The sequence below is a fragment of the Salmo salar genome, chromosome 20, assembly GCF_965601325.2.
Source record: "Salmo salar chromosome 20, fSalSal1, whole genome shotgun sequence".
NCBI lineage: Eukaryota > Metazoa > Chordata > Actinopteri > Salmoniformes > Salmonidae > Salmo > Salmo salar.
Window position 1 is genome coordinate 79,027,937 of NC_138310.1, and position 22,906 is coordinate 79,050,842.

General features: G+C 46.1%; 1 protein-coding gene across 3 annotated transcripts in view; it reads right to left on the reverse strand.

The window, feature by feature from the left end:
• Positions 1-22,906, reverse strand: part of stim1a (stromal interaction molecule 1a) — a 46,593-nt gene that overhangs the window by 17,687 nt on the left and 6,000 nt on the right. For all 3 annotated transcript variants that reach the window (XM_014163419.3, XM_014163418.3, XM_014163417.3), the window contains exons 3-7: positions 22,165-22,295; positions 18,001-18,115; positions 14,593-14,701; positions 14,370-14,485; positions 1,110-1,287 (exon numbers count right to left, since the gene is read on the reverse strand). In XM_014163419.3, coding sequence (XP_014018894.1) covers positions 1,110-1,287; positions 14,370-14,485; positions 14,593-14,701; positions 18,001-18,115; positions 22,165-22,295 — 649 coding nt within the window. The remainder of the gene's footprint in view (positions 1-1,109; positions 1,288-14,369; positions 14,486-14,592; positions 14,702-18,000; positions 18,116-22,164; positions 22,296-22,906) is intronic.

Sequence of the window (22,906 nt, forward strand, 5' to 3'; positions counted from 1 at the left end):
AGAGGGCCACAGAAGAGGAAGGGGAGTTGAGCTATAATACTAGTGACCAGGACAGAAGCCAGAGAGAGAGGGCCACAGAAGAGGAAGGGGAGTTGAGCTATAATACTAGTGACCAGGACAGAAGCCAGAGAGAGAGGGCCACAGAAGAGGAAGGGGAGTTGAGCTATAATACTAGTGACCAGGACAGAAGCCAGAGAGAGAGGGCCACAGAAGAGGAAGGGGAGTTGAGCTATAATACTAGTGACCAAGACAGAAGCCAGAGAGAGAGGGCCACAGAAGAGGAAGGGGAGTTGAGCTATAATACTAGTGACCAGGACAGAAGCCAGAGAGAGAGGGCCACAGAAGAGGAAGGGGAGTTGAGCTATATTTCCATTAGATCCCAATGGGAGAAACCAAAGACTTCAGTTTCTCTCTCCAAGTCAAACCACACGCATATGCTAACTCAGATTTCAAAAGGTGTTTGCGGAATAATCATTAAGAAAAATAATTTCCATGGACAGGTGACAACAAGTTCCTCTTGTGATCAGCTGTGAGGCTTAGTTCAGAGGATGTTCATTGCTGTTCCATAGAGGTCACCTCCACTCTGTGCAGACAGGATTTTTTGCCTCGCGTAATGACTGCACTAAAAGTTTGGACCCCAGGAAGAGTAGCCGCTTAATTGGGGATCCTAATAAATACTACATCTCTAGAATGAGGAACTCAACTGATGGCCTCAGAACAGTTAAACTTCCACCTTCTGTTTCCGTTGGATTATGGATTGGCCTTTCAACATGACAAACTTGAAAAAGCTGCTAAATCTTGACTAAATGCACACTGACTGTCCCCAAATTCCCACCACGACGTCAAGCCACCACGACATCAAGTAGGAGACGTTTTATTATGAGAACAGCAAACCAATATGATTAACCTGCTAATGAAGCAGGCCTAATAGAGAGCCTAGATTAGTACCAAAAACAACATAGCATGGAACTGTCTGATACAATGAAACACCATCAGATAAATGAGGCGCCATTAGAATTCTACAATGACATAATTCAGTCACTACTTCTATGGGCTTACATTGGCCTGCTTCCTTCTGCTACAGTGGCTGAAGGGAAAGACAAACTCACTTCTTCTGGAGATCATGCAGGCTCTGCTCAGCCCTCTGTAGGCCATCCAGGTCCGTCATCATCTTCTTCATGTGGTCCTTGGAGTAACGGTTCTGGATGTAGGCGAACCAGCAGCCTCCAATGCCGATCACTATGGACACCACCAGCATGAAGTCCTTCAGGTGGTTATGTCTGTTCACTGGGGAGAGAGAAAAGTGTTAGGTTAAATGGATACTTCAGGATTTTGGGAAAGAAGCCCTTTATTTACTTCCCCTAGCATTAGCGCAATGACTGGAAGTCTATGGTAACTGTTAGCATGCTAGTGGATACCATTGCCTTCCAGTTATTGCACTGACCCTAGTTAGCATTGGCTCGCAAAACTACCTCCAACTTCCTTTATACTGGATGCAGACACATAAAATGGTCTACATGAGTTCATCTGACTCTGGTTAAGTAGATAAAGGCCTAAATGTATCCTTTAAAAAATAGCACACATTGTATGGCGGTAACGTTTTCGGATTGTCCCTTCATCTCATTGGTGGTGAACTAATGATGTGAAAATGTGAAACAATGAATTCAAGTCATGATACTGTACTGTGGCGAGGTCAGTCCAATAGAGATGTGTGATAGTAGTGTGGGGGGGGGGGGTTGAGGAGGCACCAGGCCAAAAGACCAAGATAAAAGGCACATTAACACGCCATTTCAGTCTGCTAAAAGACGCTGAGGAACACATTGAGAACACGAGGACATGGGAGTTTACATTTACATGAGGCAACGAATCAATCCCCCGGCCCTGGCCGCCACCGTCTCACCCTTCCTGTCCTCTGAGGGATTGACTCGGCCCGGGTAGAGAGGTGTGAATGTCCTCTGTCATAATGTTGCCATCCTAAGGGATCCAGAACAGTCCCATTCCTCAGTCACCGACAGCACGCCAGCCAGGAAGGCAGCAACTAACCCTCATGTAAAATTAGCCACAACGCCTTAGACACGATCCATCATCCTTAAAGCACAGCGAGACAAAGGATTACAAAGCCCATTCTCTTAAAGCTGTGAGCCGCCGTAGGGCCTGGAAAGGGATAAGATCTACGCAAACACATAGCATAACCTATTAGCAAACACAGCGCTTATTTCCTGGAGTGAAACAAAAGAGGAAGTGGAGTGTCAGCTAAAGCCTGGGCCTGGCATCCCTCTCTATAAAGGCTCAGAGGGCATGTCAATTTACAAACAAGCCTTACACACTAAGCTCTCTCTGCTGGCTGTTACTGACATGGAACAAAGACCTCCCTCCGTCTCACAGAAAAACAACATCCCCTGACACAAGGCTCCCTTTAATGTCACCAACATAGGGTAATGTGCTCATCATTAGGCAAGCAATATTTGCTTGCCCTCCGTCATGAGTCAAGAGCTCTGTGTGGGCTCTTGTAGCCTTGCCTACACAATTCAGTACAAACACAGTTGGCCATTGACAGTGGAACTTGGCCGGATACTGGTGAATGACTAGACTGGTGTCGGGCCAAAGATACAGCAACCAGGAAAAACATACGAGGGGGAAGTAGCTTGGCTATAAAGTTCTAGGGCAGGCGTCCTCAATTACAGTCAGCTGTGGACATATTTTTCCTTGAGCGGATGGTCGGGGGGCCGGAACATAGTTATAAATAATTTGCACACTGCAAATTGACCGCAAGAAACCCAAACAGATATAGTATTTGACAAAAACAGAATCATTTCTAACCTTGACTACATTGGGATACAATCACATAAGCCTCTATTTAGGCGTGGGAATACTGTAAATTAAAAATCACTTTGCACTGACTTCCTTTTGATTTTAACATTTGTTTGTTTCTTGATTTGCTGAGAGAAATTGGGGGCAAAATAAAAATAACTTGTGGGAAAAATTTGGCCCGCGGTCTGCCTATATGGGAACAATGCACTAGGGCTTCCTACAGTAACAGTACAGCAGAGCTGTGTGTGTCTGTGGCTCTGTGGTATGACAGAGGAGAGATAGCAGGGTTCATAATATTATTAATGATCTAATATACACTACATGAACAAAAGTATGTGGACACCTGCTCGTAAAACATCTCAATCCAAAATCATGGGCATTAATATGGAGTTGGTCGCCGCTTCGCTGCTAGAACAGCTTCCACTCTTCTGTGAAGGCTTTCCACTAGATGTTGGAACATCCATTCAGCCACAAGAGCGTTAGTGAGGTCCGGCACTGATGTTGGGCGATTAAGCCTGGCTCGCAGCCGGGGGTTCCAATTCATCCCAAAGGTGGGGTTGAGGTCAGGGCTCTGTGCAGGCCAGTCAAGTTCTTCCACACCGATCTCAACAAACCATCTCTGTATGGACCTCATTTTGTGCATAGGGGCATTTTCATGCTGAAACAGGAAAAAGCCTTGCCCAAACTGTTGACACAAAGTTGGGTGCACAAAATTGTCAAGAATGTAATTGTATGCTGTAGCGTTAAGATTTCCCTTCACTGGAACTAAGGGTCCAAGCCCGAACCATGAAAAACAGCACCAGACCATTATTCCTCCTCCACCAAACTTGACTGTTGGGACTATGCATTCAGGCAGGTAGCGTTCTCCTGGCATCTGCCAAACCCAGATTCGTCTGTCGGACTGCCAGATGGTGAAACGTGATTCATCATTCCAGAGAACGCGGTTCCACTGCTCCAGAGTCAATTGGTGGCGAGCTTCACACCACTCCAGAAATTATTTTCTTTGGAGACTGCATGGCTGTGTGCTCGATTTTATATACATCAGGCCAATCATCCGTTCCCTCCCACAGGAAAATAACTCCCTCTCGCGTTGTTGTCATGACATTTCATTTCAGTGTCTTCATGCTCAATTTGCAGTGGGTCTGCAGCATTAGAATCCAACTCGTCATCTGTGGAAGACCAGACAGTGCAGAGGAATATATGATCCCTAAGGTCATACTCAACTAAATCATTTAAATCTCCTGTTGCTATAGTCCAATTACTGGTGGTTGAATACAACCATTTTAACACACACCAACATGTACAGGTAACTGCCAGCATAAAACAGGTAACTGCCAGAATAAAGGAAACACTTGAGTAAATGAGGGACACAAAGTATATGGAAAGCAGGTGCTTCCACACAGGTGTGGTTCATGACTTAATTAACATCCCATCATGCTTAGGGTCATGTGTAAAAATGCCCAGATGCCAGTTAATTCGGCTACCATGACTAGAATAGATCTCAGTGACTTTGAAAGACAAGTCTCAAAGGAGCATAGGGGGTTTAACAGGTGTGTGTGCATGTGTCTCAGTCAGCAGATCTTAACCCAATTAAACACTTAATCAAATCAAATGTTATTGGTCACATACATGGTTAGCAGATGTTAATGTGAGTGTAGTGAAATGCTTGTGCTTCTAGTTCCGACAGTGCAGTAATATCTAACAAGTAATCTAACAATTCCCCAACAACTACCTAATACACACAAATCTAAAGGGGTGAATGAGAATATGTACAAATAAGTACATGGATGAGTGATGGCCGAGTGGCATAGGCAAGGTGCAATAGATGGTATAAAATACGGTGTATACATGTGATATGGGGAGGCAGGTAGCCTAGTGGTTAGAGCGTTGGGCCGGTAACCGAAAGGTTGGTGGATCACATCCCCGAGCTGACAAGGTAAAAATCTGTCGTTCTGCCCCTGAACAAGGCAGTTAACCCACTGTTCCTCATTCACCCCTTAAGAATTTGTTCTTAACTGACTTGCCTAGTTAAAGGTTAAATAAAATAAATAAAAATGAGTAACGTAAGATACGTAAACATTATTAAAGTGGGAGATTCTGGAAGCAGCACCTGAGATGGCGTTTTCCACCAACACCAAATGATAGAATGTTGTCCCATCCCTCCAATAGAGTTCCAGACACTTGTAGAATCTATGCCAAGGCGCATTGAAGCTGTTCTGGTGGCTCGTGGTGGCCCAACGCCCTATTAAGACACTATGTTGGCGGTTCCTTTATTTTGGTGCCTTGGGAAAGTATTCAGACCCATTGACTTTTCCACATTTTGTTATGCCTTATTCTAAAACATTGAATTTTTTCCTTCAACAATCTACACACAATACCCCATAATGACAAAGCAAAAACATATTTTTGATGAAATATGACAATTACATAAGTATTCAGACTCTTTATTCAGTACTTTGGTGAAGAACCTTTGGCAGCAATTAGCCTTGAGTCTTCTTGGGTATGACACTACAAGCTTGGCACACCTGTATTTTGTGTTTCTTCTTTGCAGATCCTCTCAAGCTCTGTCAGGTTGGATGGGGAGCTTTGCTGCACAGCTATTTTTAGGTCTCTCCAGAGATGTTCGATCGGGTTCAAGTCCGGGCTCTGGCTGGGCCACTCAAGGACATTCAGAGTCTTGTCTCGAAGCCACTCCTGTGTTGTCTTGGCTGTGTGCTTAGGGTCGTTGTCCTGTTGGAAGATGAACCTTTGCCCCTGTCTGAGGTCCTGAGCAGGTTCATCAAGGATCCCTTTATACTTTGCTCCGTTCATCTTTCCCCCAATCCTGACTAGTCTCCCAGTCCCTGCCACTGAAAAGCATCCCCACAGCACGATGCTACCATCACCATGATTCACCGTTGGGGTGGTGCCAGGTTTCCTCCAGACGTGACGCTTGGAAATAAGGTCAAAGAGTTCAATCCTGGTTTCATCAGATGAGATAATCTTGTTTCTCATGGTCTTAGAGACTTTAGGTGCTTTACGACAAACTCCAAGCGGGCTGTCATGAGCCTTTTACTGAGGAGTGGCTTCCATCTGGTCACTCTACCACAAAGGCCTGATTGGTGGAGTGCTGCAGAGATGGTTGTCCTTCTGGAAGGTTCTGCCATCTCCGTAGAGGAACTCCGGAGCTCTGTCAGAGTGACCATCGGATTCTTAGTCAACTCCCTGACCAACACCCTTCTCCCCTGATTGCTCAGTTTGGCCAGGCAGCCAGCTCTAGGAAGAGTCTTGGAGGTTCCAAACTTCTTCCATTTAAGAATGATGGAGGCCACTGTGTTCTTAGGGACCTTCAATGCTGCAGAAATGTTTTGGTACCCTTCCCCAGATTTGTGCTTCAACACAATCCTGTCTCGGAGCTCTACGGACAATTCCTTCAACCTCATGGCTTGGTTTTTGCTCTGACGTGCAGAGTGATAACATAAAATGTATAAAAACCTGTTTTAACTTTGTCATTATAGGGTATTGTATGTAGATTGCTGAGGATTGTATTTATTTAATACATTTTAGAATAAGGCTGTACTGTAACAATATGTGGAAAAAGTCAAGGGGACTGAATACTTTCTGAAGACACTGTACATGTAGGTACTTTCCTCTAACACATTCCATTAGCTTTTCCTTTCTCTGAAAACACGTCGCTGATTAGCAGGAATGTTGCCTAGAAAGTCCAAAGTGACATGTTTAACTGACCATTAGACTGGGAATGACTTGGCTCCAACCTGTCTTTTTCTTTTATTCTTCAGTTGAACACTCCAGTTGCATGTAATAAGTCGTAAACAGGGCTGGGGAATGGGTCCCCTTTGGTAAATGTGTCAGCCATTAAGACAAGACAAGGAGTAGTGTCCATTTCTGACGGGGCCCATTGTGAAAGGTGTCTTAAAATGCTGCTGCTGTGCACAGACAGTCTGTGCCACTATCGGCAGGACCTGTGGCTTTCTGCCCGGGGCTGTCATGTCCAGACGGCCCCCTCTCTTCCTCCAGCTGAGACTCTTCCCTAAACAAACACAATGACACATTCCAGACACAGACCCCTAACTCTCCCTTATCCTGATGCTGCTGCAACCTTCTTATAAAACAACCCAAATTCTCCTTTATTTCCCCCCCCCGTTCTCTAGTATGGAGAGCAGAGCAGACAGAACTTCAAGGCCAGAGGAAGCCCAAGGCGACATTAATATTCTGGTTTCCTTACATAACCTGATCACAGATTCTTGTTCTACGGCCAAAAATTAAAATGTCTTAGATTTTTCACATACCAGAAAAGTGGTCTCCTGATGTGGTTTAAACATTGTTGTGCACATACACTGTTTACCAGGGGGCAGGGCTACCGACGTTAAGGCTAATCTAAAGACGGTGCTGGCTAAAGCTAAAACTGGCGAGTGTAGAGAGTATAGAGATATTGTTATCCACGTCGGCACCAACGATGTTAGGATGAAACAGTCAGAGGTCACCAAGCGCAAACATAGCTTCAGCGTGTAAATCAGCTAGAAAGATGTGTCGGCATCGATTAATTGTCTCTGGCCCCCTCCCAGTTAGGGGGAGTGATGAGCTCTACAGCAGAGTCTCACAACTCAATCGCTGGTTGAAAACTGTTTTCTGCCCCTCCCAAAAGATAGAATTTGTAGATAATTGGCCCTCTTTCTGGGACTCACCCACAAACAGGACCAAGCCTGGCCTGTTGAGGAGTGACGGACTCCATCCTAGCTGGAGGGGTGCTCTCATCTTATCTACGAACATAGACAGGGCTCCAACTCCTCTAGCTCCACAATGAAATAGGGTGCAGGCCAGGCAGCAGGCTGTTAGCCAGCCTGCCAGCTTAGTGGAGTCTGCCACTAGCACAGTCAGCGTAGTCAGCTCAGCTTTCCCCATTGAGACCGTGTCTGTGCCTCGATCTAGGTTGGGCAAAATTAAAAATGGCGGTGTTCGCTTTAGCAATCTCACTAGTATAAAGACCTCCTCCATTCCTGCCATTATTGAAAGAGATTGTGATACCTCACATCTCAAAATTGGGTTACTTAATATTAGATCCCTCACTTCCAAGGCAGTTATAGTCAATGAACTAATCACTGATAATAATCTTGATGTGATTGGCCTGACTGAAACATGGCTTAAGCCTGATGAATTTACTGTGTTAAATGAGGCCTCACCCCCTGGTTACATTAGTGACCATACCCCCCGTGCATCCGGCAAAGGCGGAGGTGTTGCTAACATTTACGATAGCAAATTTCAATTTACAAAAAAAAAAACAACAATGACGTTTTCGTCTTTTGAGCTTCTAGTCATGAAATCTATGCAGCCTACTCACTCACTTTTTATAGCTACTGTTTATAGGCCTCCTGGGCCATATGCAGTGTTCCTCACTGAGTTCCCTGAATTCCTATCGGATCTTGTAGTCATAGCAGATAATATTCTAATTTTTGGTGACTTTAACATTCACATGGAAAAGTCCACAGACCCACTCCAAAAGGCTTTCGGAGCCATCATCGACTCAGTGGGTTTTGTCCAACATGTCTCTGGACCTACTCACTGCCACAGTCATACTCTGGACCTAGTTTTGTCCCATGGAATAAATGTTGTGGATCTTAATGTTTTTCCTCATAATCCTGGACTATCGGACCACCATTTTATTACGTTTGCAATTGCAACAAATAATCTGCTCAGACCCCAACCAAGGAGCATTAAAAGTCGTGCTATAAATTCTCAGACAACCCAAAGGTTCCTTGATGCCCTTCCAGACTGCCTCTGCCTACCCAAGGACGTCAGAGGACAAAAATCAGTTAACCACCTAACCGAGGAACTCAATTTAACCTTGCGCAATACCCTAGATGCAGTTGCACCCCTAAAAACTAAAAACATCTGTCATAAGAAACTAGCTCCCTGGTATACAGAAAATACACGAGCTCTGAAGCAAGCTTCCAGAAAATTGGAACGGAAATGGCGCCACACCAAACTGGAAGTCTTCCGACTAGCTTGGAAAGACAGTACCGTGCAGTATCGAAGAGCCCTTACTGCTGCTCGATCATCCTATTTTTCCAACTTAATTGAGGAAAATAAGAACAATCCGAAATTTCTTTTTGATACTGTCGCAAAGCTAACTAAAAAGCAGCCTTCGCAAATGGAGGATGGCTTTCACTTCAGCAGTAATAAATTTATGAACTTCTTTGAGGAAAAGATCATGATCATTAGAAAGCAAATTACAGACTCCTCTTTAAATCTGGGTATTCCTCCAAAGCTCCATTGTCCTGAGTCTGCACAACTCTGCCAGGACCTAGGATCAAGGGAGATACTAAAGTGTTTTAGTACTATATCTCTTGACGCAATGATGAAAATAATCATGGCCTCCAAACCCTCAAGCTGCATACTGGACCCTATTCCAACTAAACTACTGAAAGAGCTGCTTCCTGTGCTTGGCCCTCCTATGTTGAACATAATAAACGGCTCTCTATCCACCGGATGTGTACCAAGCTCACTAAAAGTGGCAGTAATAAAGCCTCTCTTGAAAAAGCCGAATCTTGATCCAGAAATTATAAAAAACTATCGGCCTATATCGAATCTTCCATTCCTCTCAAAAAAAATTTAAAAAGCTGTTGCACAGCAACTCACTGCCTTCCTGAAGACAAACAATGTATACGAAACGCTTCAGTCTGGTTTTAGACCCCATCATAGCACTGAGACTGCACTTGTGAAGGTGGTAAATGACCTTTTAATGACGTCAGACCGAGGCTCTGCATCTGTCCTCGTGCTCCTAGATCTTAGTGCCGCTTTTGATACCATCGATCACCACATTCTTTTGGAGAGATTGGAAACCCAAATTGGTCTACATGGACAAGTTCTGGCCTGGTTTAGATCTTATCTGTCGGAAAGATATCAGTTTGTCTCTGTGAATGGTTTGTCCTCTGACAAATCAATTGTAAATTTCGGTGTTCCTCAAGGTTCCGTTTTAGGACCACTATTGTTTTCACTATATATTTTACCTCTTGGGGATGTCATTCGAAAACATAATGTTAAATTTCACTGCTATGCGGACGACACACAGCTGTACATTTCAATGAAACATGGTGAAGCCCCAAAATTGCCCTCGCTAGAAGCCTGTGTTTCAGACATAAAGAAGTGGATGGCTGCAAACTTTCTACTTTTAAACTCGGACAAAACAGAGATGCTTGTTCTAGGTCCCAAGAAACAAAGAGATCTTCTGTTGAATCTGACAATTAATCTGGATGGTTGTACAGTCGTCTCAAATAAAACTGTGAAGGACCTCGGCGTTACTCTGGACCCTGATCTCTCTTTTGAAGAACATATCAAGACTGTTTCAAGGACAGCTTTTTTCCATCTACGTAACATTGCAAAAATCAGAAATTTGTCCAAAAATGACGCAGAAAAATTAATCCATGCTTTTGTTACTTCTAGGCTGGACTACTGCAATGCTCTACTTTCCGGCTACCCGGATAAAGCACTAAATAAACTTCAGTTAGTGCTAAATACGGCTGCTAGAATCCTGACTAGAACCAAAAAATGTGATCATATTACTCCAGTGCTAGCCTCCCTACACTGGCTTCCTGTTAAGGCAAGGGCTGATTTCAAGGTTTTACTGCTAACCTACAAAGCATTACATGGGCTTGCTCCTACCTATCTTTCCGATTTGGTCCTGCCGTACATACCTACACGTACGCTACGGTCACAAGACGCAGGCCTCCTAATTGTCCCTAGAATTTCTAAGCAAACGGCTGGAGGTAGGGCTTTCTCCTATAGAGCTCCATTTTTATGGAATGGTCTGCCTACCAATGTGAGAGACGCAGACTCGGTCTCAACCTTTAAGTCTTTACTGAAGACTTCTCTCTTCAGTAGGTCCTATGATTAAGTATAGTCTGGCCCAGGAGTGTGAAGGTGAACGGAAAGGCTGGAGCAACGAACCGCCCTTGCTGTCTCTGCCTTGCCGGTTCCTCTCTTTCCACTGGGATTCTCTGCCTCTAACCCTTTTACAGGGGCTGAGTCACTGGCCTACTGGTGTTCTTCCATGCCGTCCATGGGAGGGGTGCGTCACTTGAGTGGGTTGAGTCACTGACGTGGTCTTCCTGTCTGGGTTGGCGCCCCCCCCCCTTGGGTTGTGCCATGGCGGAGATCGTTGTGGGCTATACTCGGCCTTGTCTTAGGACGGTAAGTTGGTGGTTGGAGACATCCCTCTAGTGGTGTGGGGGCTGTGCTTTGACAAAGTGGGTGGGGTTATATCCTGCCTGTTTGGCCCTGTCCGGGGGTATCATCGGATGGGGCCACAGTGTCTTCTGATCCCTCCTGTCTCAGCCTCCAGTATTTATGCTGCAGTAGTTTATGTGTCGGGGGGCTAGGGTCAGTCTGTTACATCTGGAGTATTTCTCTTGTCTTATCCGGTGTCTATTTAAATATGCTCTCTCTAATTCTCTCTTTCTCTCTTTCTGTCTTTCTCTCGGAGGACCTGAGCCCTAGGACCATGCCTCAGGACTACCTGGTATGATGACTCCTTGCTGTCCCCAGTCCACCTGGCCGTGCTGCTGCTCCAGTTTCAACTGTTCTGCCTGCGGCTATGGAACCCTGACCTGTTCACCGGACGTGCTTGTTGCACCCTCGACAACTACTATGATTATTATTATTTGACCATGCTGGTCATTTATGAACATTTTAACATTTTAACATTTTGACCATGTTCTGTTATAATATCCACCCTGCACAGCCAGAAGAGGACTGGCCACCCCTCATAGCCTGGTTCCTCTCTAGGTTTCTTCCTAGGTTTTTGGCCTTTCTAGGGAGTTTTTCCTAGGGAGTTTTTCCTAGCCACCGTGCTTCTTTCACATGTTTTGCTTGCTGTTTGGGGTTTTAGGCTGGGTTTCTGTACAGCACTTTGAGAATATCAGCTGATGTACGAAGGGCTATATAAAAATACATTTGATTTTGATTGAAGAACACAAAGAACACAATTTGATGTTCTATTTAGAAAAGTGTGATTTTGAGAGTGAAAACCACAAACGAAATTTGAATATTACAAGATTTTATAGAGCCACCACCACACTGTACACAATCTGTCTGTGGTGCAGCCCCAGAATGTGAGCCATCAGGTTCTCCCTCCCTAGTTCCCAGGAACCCTTGTCTGATGGTGACTACATCAGCAGTTTCTTTCAAGCCCCAGACCCACTGACAGGGTATGACCAACAGAATGCCATACATTTACAGTAGGAAAACAATGGGGGAAAACAGGTGTAGCTACATGACCAACCACTGACACAGCAGGAGCCCCTGGGTACTAAAGATTCATGCTGCAACAGGCTGAAATATGTAACTGTGAGACAGCTGTCAGGAACCTAGTCCTATGTTCTTCCTGTTTAACCAGGCCCAGGGTTGCTGTGGGAATGACTGATGATGCTCCACATAAATACAACTGACATGTTCTGTTTCCTATCAGGTCCTTTAACTCCATAATTGGCAGGACTTAATGCCAGGTTGGGTCCTTTAAATCCATAACTGGTAGGACAGTGCCAGGTTGGGACATGCACCTTGTTAACGCAAGTGTGCACCAGCAAGAGACCGTTGTTTGGTTAGCCATGTTCCTATAGCGCTCATGTGATTGCAGAATTTGCAAAACAAAATGGCCACTGGATTGATGAAAATAATCATGTTATCATTCTGCCAGGTAGGCATTGGCTACTTTGAGGTTAACATTTAATTGAGAAGGATTCTGGGAAAGCCTTTCCATCTCTACTAGAAGGTTATCATTAGCATCATCGCTAACGCCTACACAGTGTAGAGATACACACGCACGGCACGGACAGACGGGCATACCGGTGCCATTTCAAAACGTTGCAGGAAAATACAAATCACTGATTCATTTTGATAATATCTGATGAGTAACTTGGGAAAATGTAGGAATTTTCTAATAAGTTCAATACAATTAGTTGATTTCCTACTACGTTCAGCACATTTAATAAATTGTTGAATTCCATTTTAATCTCTGTATTCCATGATTCCATCCTCAACACAGATTTGACAGAGTTTTGGTGTGTTTGTCTCAGTGTTTATTTATTTTATTTCACCTTTATTTAACCAGGTAGGCTAGTTGAGAACAAATTCTCATTTACAACTGTGACCTGGCCAAGATAAAGCAAAGCAGTGTGACACAGACAACAACACAGAGTTACACATGGAGTAAACAATAAACAAGCCAATAACACAATAAACAAGTCAATGACACAGTAGAAAAAAAGAAAGTCTATATACAGTGTGTGCAAAAGGCATGAGGAGGTAAGCAATAAATAGGCCATAGGAGCGAATAATTACAATTTAGCAGATTAACACTGGAGTGATAAATGAGCATATGATGATGTGCAAGTAGAAATACTGGTGTGCAAAAGAGCAGAAAAGTAAATAAAATAAAAACTAAATGGGGATGAGGTAGGTAGATTGGGTGGGCAATTTACAGATGGACTATGTACAGCGATCGGTTAGCAGCTCAGGTAGCTGATGTTAAAAGTTGGTGAGGGAAATAAAAGTCTCCAACTTCAGCGATTTTTGCAATTCGTTCCAGTCACTGGCAGCAGAGAACTGGAATGAAAGGTGGCCAAATGAGGTGTTGGCTTTGGGGATGATCAGTGAGATATACCTGCTGGAACGTGTGCTACGGGTGGGTGTTGTTATCGTGACCAGTGAACTGAGATAAGGCGGAGCTTTACCTAGCATAGACTTATTGTCTTACAGTGTGCCAGAGAGGTGTGATTATATAGGGCCCTAGAGGTGTGGTGTGTTTGTCTCAGTGCGCCAGAGAGGTGTGCCTAGAATACAGAGTAGCTCAGCCTGAGCATCAACTCACCTCCTCTTTAATAGTACTGCTCTCTCTCTGCTGAGGCTGGAACAGGCTGGCTTTTGGTATGGCACACAGAGCACCACAAATTATAGCCTTCCTAAAGAGGGCTTCACTTCCTTTACGGGAAAGCTTGGTAGTTTCTGGCCTTACAGTAACCCCGGTGATACTCAGTTTGTTACTTATCAAAGGACATTGTAGCAGAATTGAAATGGGTCATACTGATTCACTGTATTCTGTGCTGCAGCAACAAGGCTGCCTGCAGGTAGTCCTAGACGATTACTGCTAAACTATAGTGGGACAAGCTTTTTAATTTTTTTCTTGTGTTTTTTTGTTCTACCTTGTTATTTTGAGTATTACATTGTTATTGATTACCGCATTGTTGGGTTTAGAGCTTGCAAGAAAGGCATTCACTGTATTTGTGGTGCATGTGACATTAAAACTAGAAACTTGATAAGAACTAGTATTTTCCAGCACTGCCAAGCTGCTGCTTGAGACTAATGAACACAGTTTGGAGTTGTGGTTTTTTAACCAACTGTCTCCCATTGGAGAGACAAACAGAGCAGACACTGTTCTTCCTCTTATAATTACATTCACAAACAGTCGCATCAGAATGCAACAGAAATTCTCCTTTATCGGTCTGGGTGAAAGATAAACTAATACTAATAGGTCATGTAATTGTAAAACATAATAATCCACTTACTGAGTGGGGCTCCGAACAGCACAGTGTCCAAGGCCTTGAGCTGCAGCTTCTGAACATGGCTTCGATCCAGCATCTTCAGAATGGACACTGTCAGAGTGGCGTTCTTCACAGCCAGCCTGAGGGAACACACAGACAGATTGAGATTTTCCAGTGCAGTCACAGGAACATTGAGGAAGAGAGCGAGAATAGGAGGGTTAGTATGAAGGAAGCTGAGTTAATTTACCTGGGCATGACAGTGCCGTTGAAGTGCATCTTGCGGAAGGCGTCCACATACTGCGGCAGCTCCACGTAGATGAGCCAATTCTCCACATCGTCCACTGTCCAGTTGCACACTGCAATACACAAACATGATATTACCTCTCTCTCTCTCTGACCGTTTCAGATGAGCCTTAGTAATCTCCATCACTGGTTGTACGCCAACTTTGAGCCAACGCCGACCCACACACAGAGAACATCTGTGATTCTGCTTTATATCTTAAGTGTCGCCGTGAGACGAGTGTATCCAAAATCCTTTAGAGGGATCCTCTATCATAACACGCTGTTAAATGTAGCTACACACGTTAGCCATCTCTCAATAAAAGACAGGGTAAGGGAAACAGGACTGGCAGGAAGTCAGCAGCAGTGTGGTGTGGGCACAGGCTGCCTAGTCGGCTGGGTGGGTTAATGTGCTGCAGTCTAGCCGGCTGGGTGGGTTAATGTGCTGCTGCCTAGCCGGCTGGGTGAGTTAATGTGCTGCTGCCTAGCTTGCTGGGTGGGTGAGTTAATGTGCTGCTGCCTAGCTAGCTAGGGTGGGTTAATGTGCTCCTGCCTAGCTAGCTAGGGTGGGATAATGTGCTCCTGCCTAGCTAGCTGTGTGGGTGGGTTAATGTGCTGCTGCCTAGCCGGCTGGGTGGGTTAATGTGCTGCTGCCTAGCCGGCTGGGTGGGTTAATGTGCTGCTGCCTAGCCGGCTGGGTGGGTTAATGTGCTGCTGCCTAGCCGGCTGGGTGGGTTAATGTGCTGCTGCCTAGCCGGCTGGGTGGGTTAATGTGCTGCTACCTAGCGGCTGGGTGGGTTAATGTGCTGCTGCCTAGCTGGCTGGGTTAATGTGCTGCTGCCTAGCTGGCTGGGTGGGTGAGTTAATGTGCTGCTGCCTAGCTTGCTGGGTGGGTGAGTTAGTTAATGTGCTGCTGCCTAGCTTGCTGGGTGGGTGAGTTTATGTGCTGCTGCCTAGCTAGCTAGCTAGGGTGGGTTAATGTGCTCCTGCCTAGCTAGCTAGGGTGGGTTAATGTGCTCCTGCCTAGCTAGCTGTGTGGGTGGGTTAATGTGCTGCCGCCTAGCTGGCTTTGTGGGTTAATGTGCTGCTGCCTAGCCAGCTAGCTGGATTAATGTGCTGCTACCTAGCCGGCTGGGTTAACATGGGTTAATGTGCTGCTGCCTAGCCGGCTGGGTGGGTTAATGTGCTGCTGCCTAGCCGGCTGGGTGGGTTAATGTGCTGCTGCCTAGCCGGCTGGGTGGGTTAATGTGCTGCTACCTAGCCGGCTGGGTGGGTTAATGTGCTGCTGCCTAGCTGGCTGGGTTAATGTGCTGCTGCCTAGCTGGCTGGGTGGGTGAGTTAATGTGCTGCTGCCTAGCTTGCTGGGTGGGTGAGTTAGTTAATGTGCTGCTGCCTAGCTTGCTGGGTGGGTAAGTTTATGTGCTGCTGCCTAGCTAGCTAGCTAGGGTGGGTTAATGTGCTCCTGCCTAGCTAGCTAGGGTGGGTTAATGTGCTCCTGCCTAGCTAGCTAGGGTGGGTTAATGTGCTCCTGCCTAGCTAGCTGTGTGGGTGGGTTAATGTGCTGCCGCCTAGCTGGCTTTGTGGGTTAATGTGCTGCTGCCTAGCCAGTTAGCTGGATTAATGTGCTGCTACCTAGCCGGCTGGGTTAACATGCCGCTGCCTAGCTAGCTAGCAGGGTGGGTTAATGTGCTGCTGCCTAGCTAGCTAGCTGGCTGGGTTAATGTGCTGCTGCCTAGCTAGCTAGCTGGCTGGGTTAATGTGCTGCTGCCTAGCTAGCTGGGTGGGTTAATGTGCTGCTGCCTAGCTAGCTGGGTGGGTTAATGTGCTGCTGCCTAGCTAGCTGGGTGGGTTAATGTGCTGCTGCCTAGCTATTTGGGTGGGTTAATGTGTTGCTGCCTAGCTAGCTAGCTGGCTGGGTTAATGTGTTGCTGCCTAGCTAGCTAGCTGGCTGGGTTAATGTGCTGCTGCCTAGCTAGCTAGCTGGCTGGGTTAATGTGCTGCTGCCTAGCTAGCTGGGTGCGTTAATGTGTTGCTGCCTAGCTAGCTGGGTGGGTTAATGTGCTGCTGCCTTGCTAGCTGGGTGGGTTAATGTGCTGCTGCCTTGCTAGCTGGGTGGGTTAATGTGCTGCTGCCTAGCTAGCTGGGTGGGTTAATGTGCTGCTGCCTACCTAGCTAGCTGGGTTAATGTGCTGCTGCTTTGCTAGTTGGGTGGGTTAATGTGCTGCTGCCTAGCTAGCTGGCTGGGTTAATGTGCTGCTGCCTACCTAGCTAGCTGGGTTAATGTGCTGCTGCTTTGCTAGTTGGGTGGGTTAATGTGCTGCTGCCTAGCTAGCTGGGTGGGTTAATGTGCTGCTGCCTAGCTAGCTGGGTGGGTTAATGTGCTGCTGCCTAACTAGCTGGGTGGGTTAATGTGCTGCTGCCAAACTAGCTGGGTGGGTTAATGTGCTGCTGCTTTGCTAGCTGGGTGGGTTAATGTGCTGCTGCCTAGCTAGCTAGCTGGGTTAATGTGCTGCTGCCTTGCTAGCTAGCTGGGTGGGTTAATGTGTTGCTGCATGCTGCTGGCCTGAGCAAAGACAGTTTCCTGGCTCCCAACCTCCACTCTGAGCCCCCTGACAGGAAGCTGCAATGCAGTGAGACTGAGACACAACCAGAAAGGGGGTTGGGTGGTTGAAAGAGATTTGGAGAAACAGGGGAAAGAGGGAAAGGTTGAATGAGAGAGGAGATGAAGAGAGCGGGAGGAAGGAGGTGAGGGACAAAGAGAAGAGAAAAGAGGAGAGGTAGATGTGAAAAGCCATGAACAGTATATAATAAACGTGACAGAGTACTGCCAGCAGGACAAGGAGGCGTAGGTGGTACGTCAGTGTGGATGGTTGCTATCTGTGTGTGTATATGTTATGATGACAGGGCCACTGATCACCCTCTGCCAGGATGCTTGAGCTGCTAAGTGGTCTGCACTTTACTTGACAAGGCTGACATACCAGCTAATAAGTTTGACTGCTGTAGCTGGGTTGGTTGGGCAGCAAGAACTCTCCCTTACCTACAGTCACCACACAAAACATCAAGCATTCAATCTAATTACTGAAGATAAAAACGTAAATACAATGCAGTACGCTAAAACAGACAAAGCACAGGGAGTCTAGCTAACACGGTGTCAGTCAGCAGTGAGACATCAAACAAGGTGGGCTGAACCGGCAGAGCTCTGAGAAGAGAACACAGTGTACCGAATGAGATTCATCGTCTGAGACTCTCTTATATGCAAACGGATGCACTGAGTGGGGCAGCGTGCCTGGAGGGGAGGGTTGTTTGTGCTGCTAGCCTGAAAAGAGCAGAGACAGAGTGGGGGGCTGTAGCAACACTGCGGTGTTAGTTCCAGCACCTTCAGAACCCTTCCAAGTATTCCACAGGTCTTCCACACTGATGAACTGGTCGTCTCCGTGGAAACTGTTGTGCTTGGCTTTGGGATCGTGGTAGTTCAGGTCCTCCCTTAGGAACTGGAGGTCACCGAGGTCACATGGGGGGGAGAGAAGGGAAGAGAGGTGTCAATCAAATCAGCCAGAAGGATTATGTGGCCTGTCACTTATAGGATGATGTCAGAGCAGAAGAATCAAACAGTTTCATCCAGGCTGAGGTAGACTTTGGAGACTGCAAAGTGTTAGCTTGCTCAGAGAATAACCAACAGAGAAGCAAGCCTTGTGCATCCCTTTGCCTGCAGTGTGCATCCGGCCTTGTAACATTATCACAGTGTTCATGACAAGCAGTAGAGGAGGCTGTGTGGAACAGCCAGGAACCCCATGCTTTACTCACACTGAGAAGGGGCTAGAAAACACATGGCCTTTTATGACTGAATGTCAATTAAGATCGAGACATTGTCTTAATAGGTGAATGTCAAAAAAGATCTTTTGGTTTGAGCATGCACATGTGTCATTTTCCACTGACGCTTTACTTGCCTGAAAACCTGTGATGTAAAGTACAAACCTATAACTCCATTGCTGAGGAATACAAAACAGGAAATCAGGTGTTCCTCTTTCTACTCTAAACACTCGACCAATATTCCAATCTAATGAGCCTACTGTAAGTAATGCCAGACACACTGAGTGTCTCCGGTTCTCTTGAGCAACAGCATAGCAGTGCAGCGACAGGGCTTAACTGACATTATGTTTCATCCATCTCTAGCCAGCCCCCATGCTGTTATCATACCGTTTCTTTGACAATGTAGCCAAATAGCTAATGTTTTAAAAATCCTAGTATGGTGTGTTCAACATGTTAAGTTGTGTCATGATGTTACAATTATTTTAGTTTGTTTTAAATGTAATTCTGTCCTTGAGCTGATCTTGTCTAGTAATGTTCTGTATTATGTCATGTTTCATGTTTTGTGTGGACCCCAGGAAGAGCAGCTGCTGCTTTCGCAACAGTTAGAGATCCGAATAAAATTCCAAAACATGATCATAAAAACCTATTATTTCTTTAAGAAGTGCCCAGGCATCAGAGCTGCTTTGGTCCGAACGCTCCACATGTTTTGTTCAGCCTTCCTCAGTGTTGGCTCTGAGCCAGGACTGGTACCAGAAATATGTGCTTAATTCACAGACTGGCTGCTTCAGGGATCATCAACCAGAGCCAGTGTCTCCTTCTCTAAAACTGCTCAGCCCCTGCAGAAGAAGAGACCTCCGGCTGCCGTACAGGCCTCTCCTCTCCAAGCCTGCCCTACTACTGGTTACAGTGGAAGAGAAGCCTGCTACGGGGACGGTAGAGGAGGGCAGGCCACATGGGAGTCATTTTAGCAGCCCTGACCTCTGACTGCAGACATTTCTTTCAATGTTTTCTTGTTCAACCTTTATTTAACTAGGCAAGTCAGTTAAGAACATATTTTTATTTACAATGACGGCCTACACCGGCCAAACCTGGACAGCGCTGGGCCTATTGTGCGCCACCCTACGGGACTCCCAATCACGGACGGTTGTGACACAGCCTGGATTCGAACCAGGGTGTCTGTAGTGACGCCTCTAGCACTGAGATGCAGTGCCTTAGACCGCCCAATGCCTGGCCAGGAAAAGCACAAATCCACCACTTACTTCAATAGCAAAATAAAGGCCATTACCAGGCAGCCATGAACTAATCTCATTATCTCTGCCCATCTTGGGAAGGAGTCCCTGCTGGTGGATGACAGGGGATTAGAGTTACTCACCCCGTCAGTCTGACAACCCATTGAGTAGGGAACCTGGTAGTATTACTCACCCAGTCAGTCTGACACGTCACATTGAGTAGGGAACCTGGTAGTATTACTCACCCCGTCAGTCTGACAACACATTGAGTAGGGAACCTGGTAGTATTACTCACCCAGTCAGTCTGACAACACATTGAGTAGGGAACCTGGTAGTATTACTCACCCAGTCAGTCTGACAACACATTGAGTAGGGAACCTGGTAGTATTACTCACCCCGTCAGTCTGACAACACATTGAGTAGGGAACCTGGTAGTATTACTCACCCCATCAGTCTGACAACACATTGAGTAGGGAACCTGGTAGTATTACTCACCCCGTCAGTCTGACAACACATTGAGTAGGGAACCTGGTAGTATTACTCACCCAGTCAGTCTGACAACACATTGAGTAGGGAACCTGGTAGTATTACTCACCCAGTCAGTCTGACAACACATTGAGTAGGGAACCTGGTAGTATTACTCACCCAGTCAGTCTGACAACACATTGAGTAGGGAACCTGGTAGTATTACTCACCCAGTCAGTCTGACAACACATTGAGTAGGGAACCTGGTAGTATTACTCACCCAGTCAGTCTGACAACACATTGAGTAGGGAACCTGGTAGTATTACTCACCCCGTCAGTCTGACAACACATTGAGTAGGGAACCTGGTAGTATTACTCACCCAGTCAGTCTGACATCACATTGAGTAGGGAACCTGGTAGTATTACTCACCCAGTCAGTCTGACAACACATTGAGTAGGGAACCTGGTAGTATTACTCACCCAGTCAGTCTGACAACACATTGAGTAGGGAACCTGGTAGTATTACTCACCCAGTCAGTCTGACAACACATTGAGTAGGGAACCTGGTAGTATTACTCACCCAGTCAGTCTGACAACACATTGAGTAGGGAACCTGGTAGTATTACTCACCCAGTCAGTCTGACAACACATTGAGTAGGGAACCTGGTAGTATTACTCACCCCATCAGTCTGACAACACATTGAGTAGGGAACCTGGTAGTATTACTCACCCAGTCAGTCTGACAACACATTGAGTAGGGAACCTGGTAGTATTACTCACCCAGTCAGTCTGACAACACATTGAGTAGGGAACCTGGTAGTATTACTCACCCAGTCAGTCTGACAACACATTGAGTAGGGAACCTGGTAGTATTACTCACCCCGTCAGTCTGACAACACATTGAGTAGGGAACCTGGTAGTATTACTCACCCAGTCAGTCTGACACGTCACATTGAGTAGGGAACCTGGTAGTATTACTCACCCCGTCAGTCTGACAACACATTGAGTAGGGAACCTGGTAGTATTACTCACCCCGTCAGTCTGACAACACATTGAGTAGGGAACCTGGTAGTATTACTCACCCCGTCAGTCTGACAACACATTGAGTAGGGAACCTGGTAGTATTACTCACCCCATCAGTCTGACAACACATTGAGTAGGGAACCTGGTAGTATTACTCACCCAGTCAGTCTGACAACACATTGAGTAGGGAACCTGGTAGTATTACTCACCCCGTCAGTCTGACAACCCATTGAGTAGGGAACCTGGTAGTATTACTCACCCAGTCAGTCTGACACGTCACATTGAGTAGGGAACCTGGTAGTATTACTCACCCAGTCAGTCTGACAACACATTGAGTAGGGAACCTGGTAGTATTACTCACCCAGTCAGTCTGACAACACATTGAGTAGGGAACCTGGTAGTATTACTCACCCCGTCAGTCTGACAACACATTGAGTAGGGAACCTGGTAGTATTACTCACCCAGTCAGTCTGACAACACATTGAGTAGGGAACCTGGTAGTATTACTCACCCAGTCAGTCTGACAACACATTGAGTAGGGAACCTGGTAGTATTACTCACCCAGTCAGTCTGACAACACATTGAGTAGGGAACCTGGTAGTATTACTCACCCAGTCAGTCTGACAACACATTGAGTAGGGAACCTGGTAGTATTACTCACCCCGTCAGTCTGACAACACATTGAGTAGGGAACCTGGTAGTATTACTCACCCCATCAGTCTGACAACACATTGAGTAGGGAACCTGGTAGTATTACTCACCCAGTCAGTCTGACATCACATTGAGTAGGGAACCTGGTAGTATTACTCACCCAGTCAGTCTGACACGTCACATTGAGTAGGGAACCTGGTAGTATTACTCACCCCATCAGTCTGACAACACATTGAGTAGGGAACCTGGTAGTATTACTCACCCCATCAGTCTGACAACACATTGAGTAGGGAACCTGGTAGTATTACTCACCCAGTCAGTCTGACAACACATTGAGTAGGGAACCTGGTAGTATTACTCACCCCATCCGTCTCTGACACGTCCACATTGCCATTAGCATCATCATCCATCTGCTTGTGGATACTGCGGATCGCCTCGAAACTGAGGATGGTATTCTCATCGTGGCACCGAGGCTCGTCGATGCGACAGAGTTCTGAGGGAGAAAAGACAAATTCAACCTGAGTCAGAGCTCGTACTGAAGTTTGAAGTGATAGCAGTTGTACAGGGCTCCCAACAACACCTGATATTTTCTCCATCATACTAGGCTAGGGCGGTAAACCGTATAACAGGGTATTTTGAGAGACCGATGGTATGACAGTTTGGGGTGCCCTAAAGCTACGCCACTGCTTATAACTGCAAGTTAACTATCCAAGATGTACCAAATAAATAATCTCCAACTCAGGGCTCCAGCTATGCATTTGGTTTGCTAACTTGCTAGCTAAGCCCTAGCATCCACATCAAGCTTCTTGGTTACAGCAGAGACAATCAACCCTCCCGGATCAAGATCCCTGCTGCCTAAATTAGTTTTGTGTGTCAAAACAAAAATACATAGTTCTTTTGGGGGGGAAATAAGCAGTGCCACATGTGTACTGTCGGTAATACCGTTTCCCCGGTATGGTACAGGAACGGTTTTAAGATATGAACATCTGGATAGAGCCCAACCCTACATCATACAGTAGGACTAGTGGCTATCGACCTGTAACACACCGCAGCTTATGGGTAGGCCAACAGCCAAAACTCTGTCCACCTTGAAACCATCCCAAG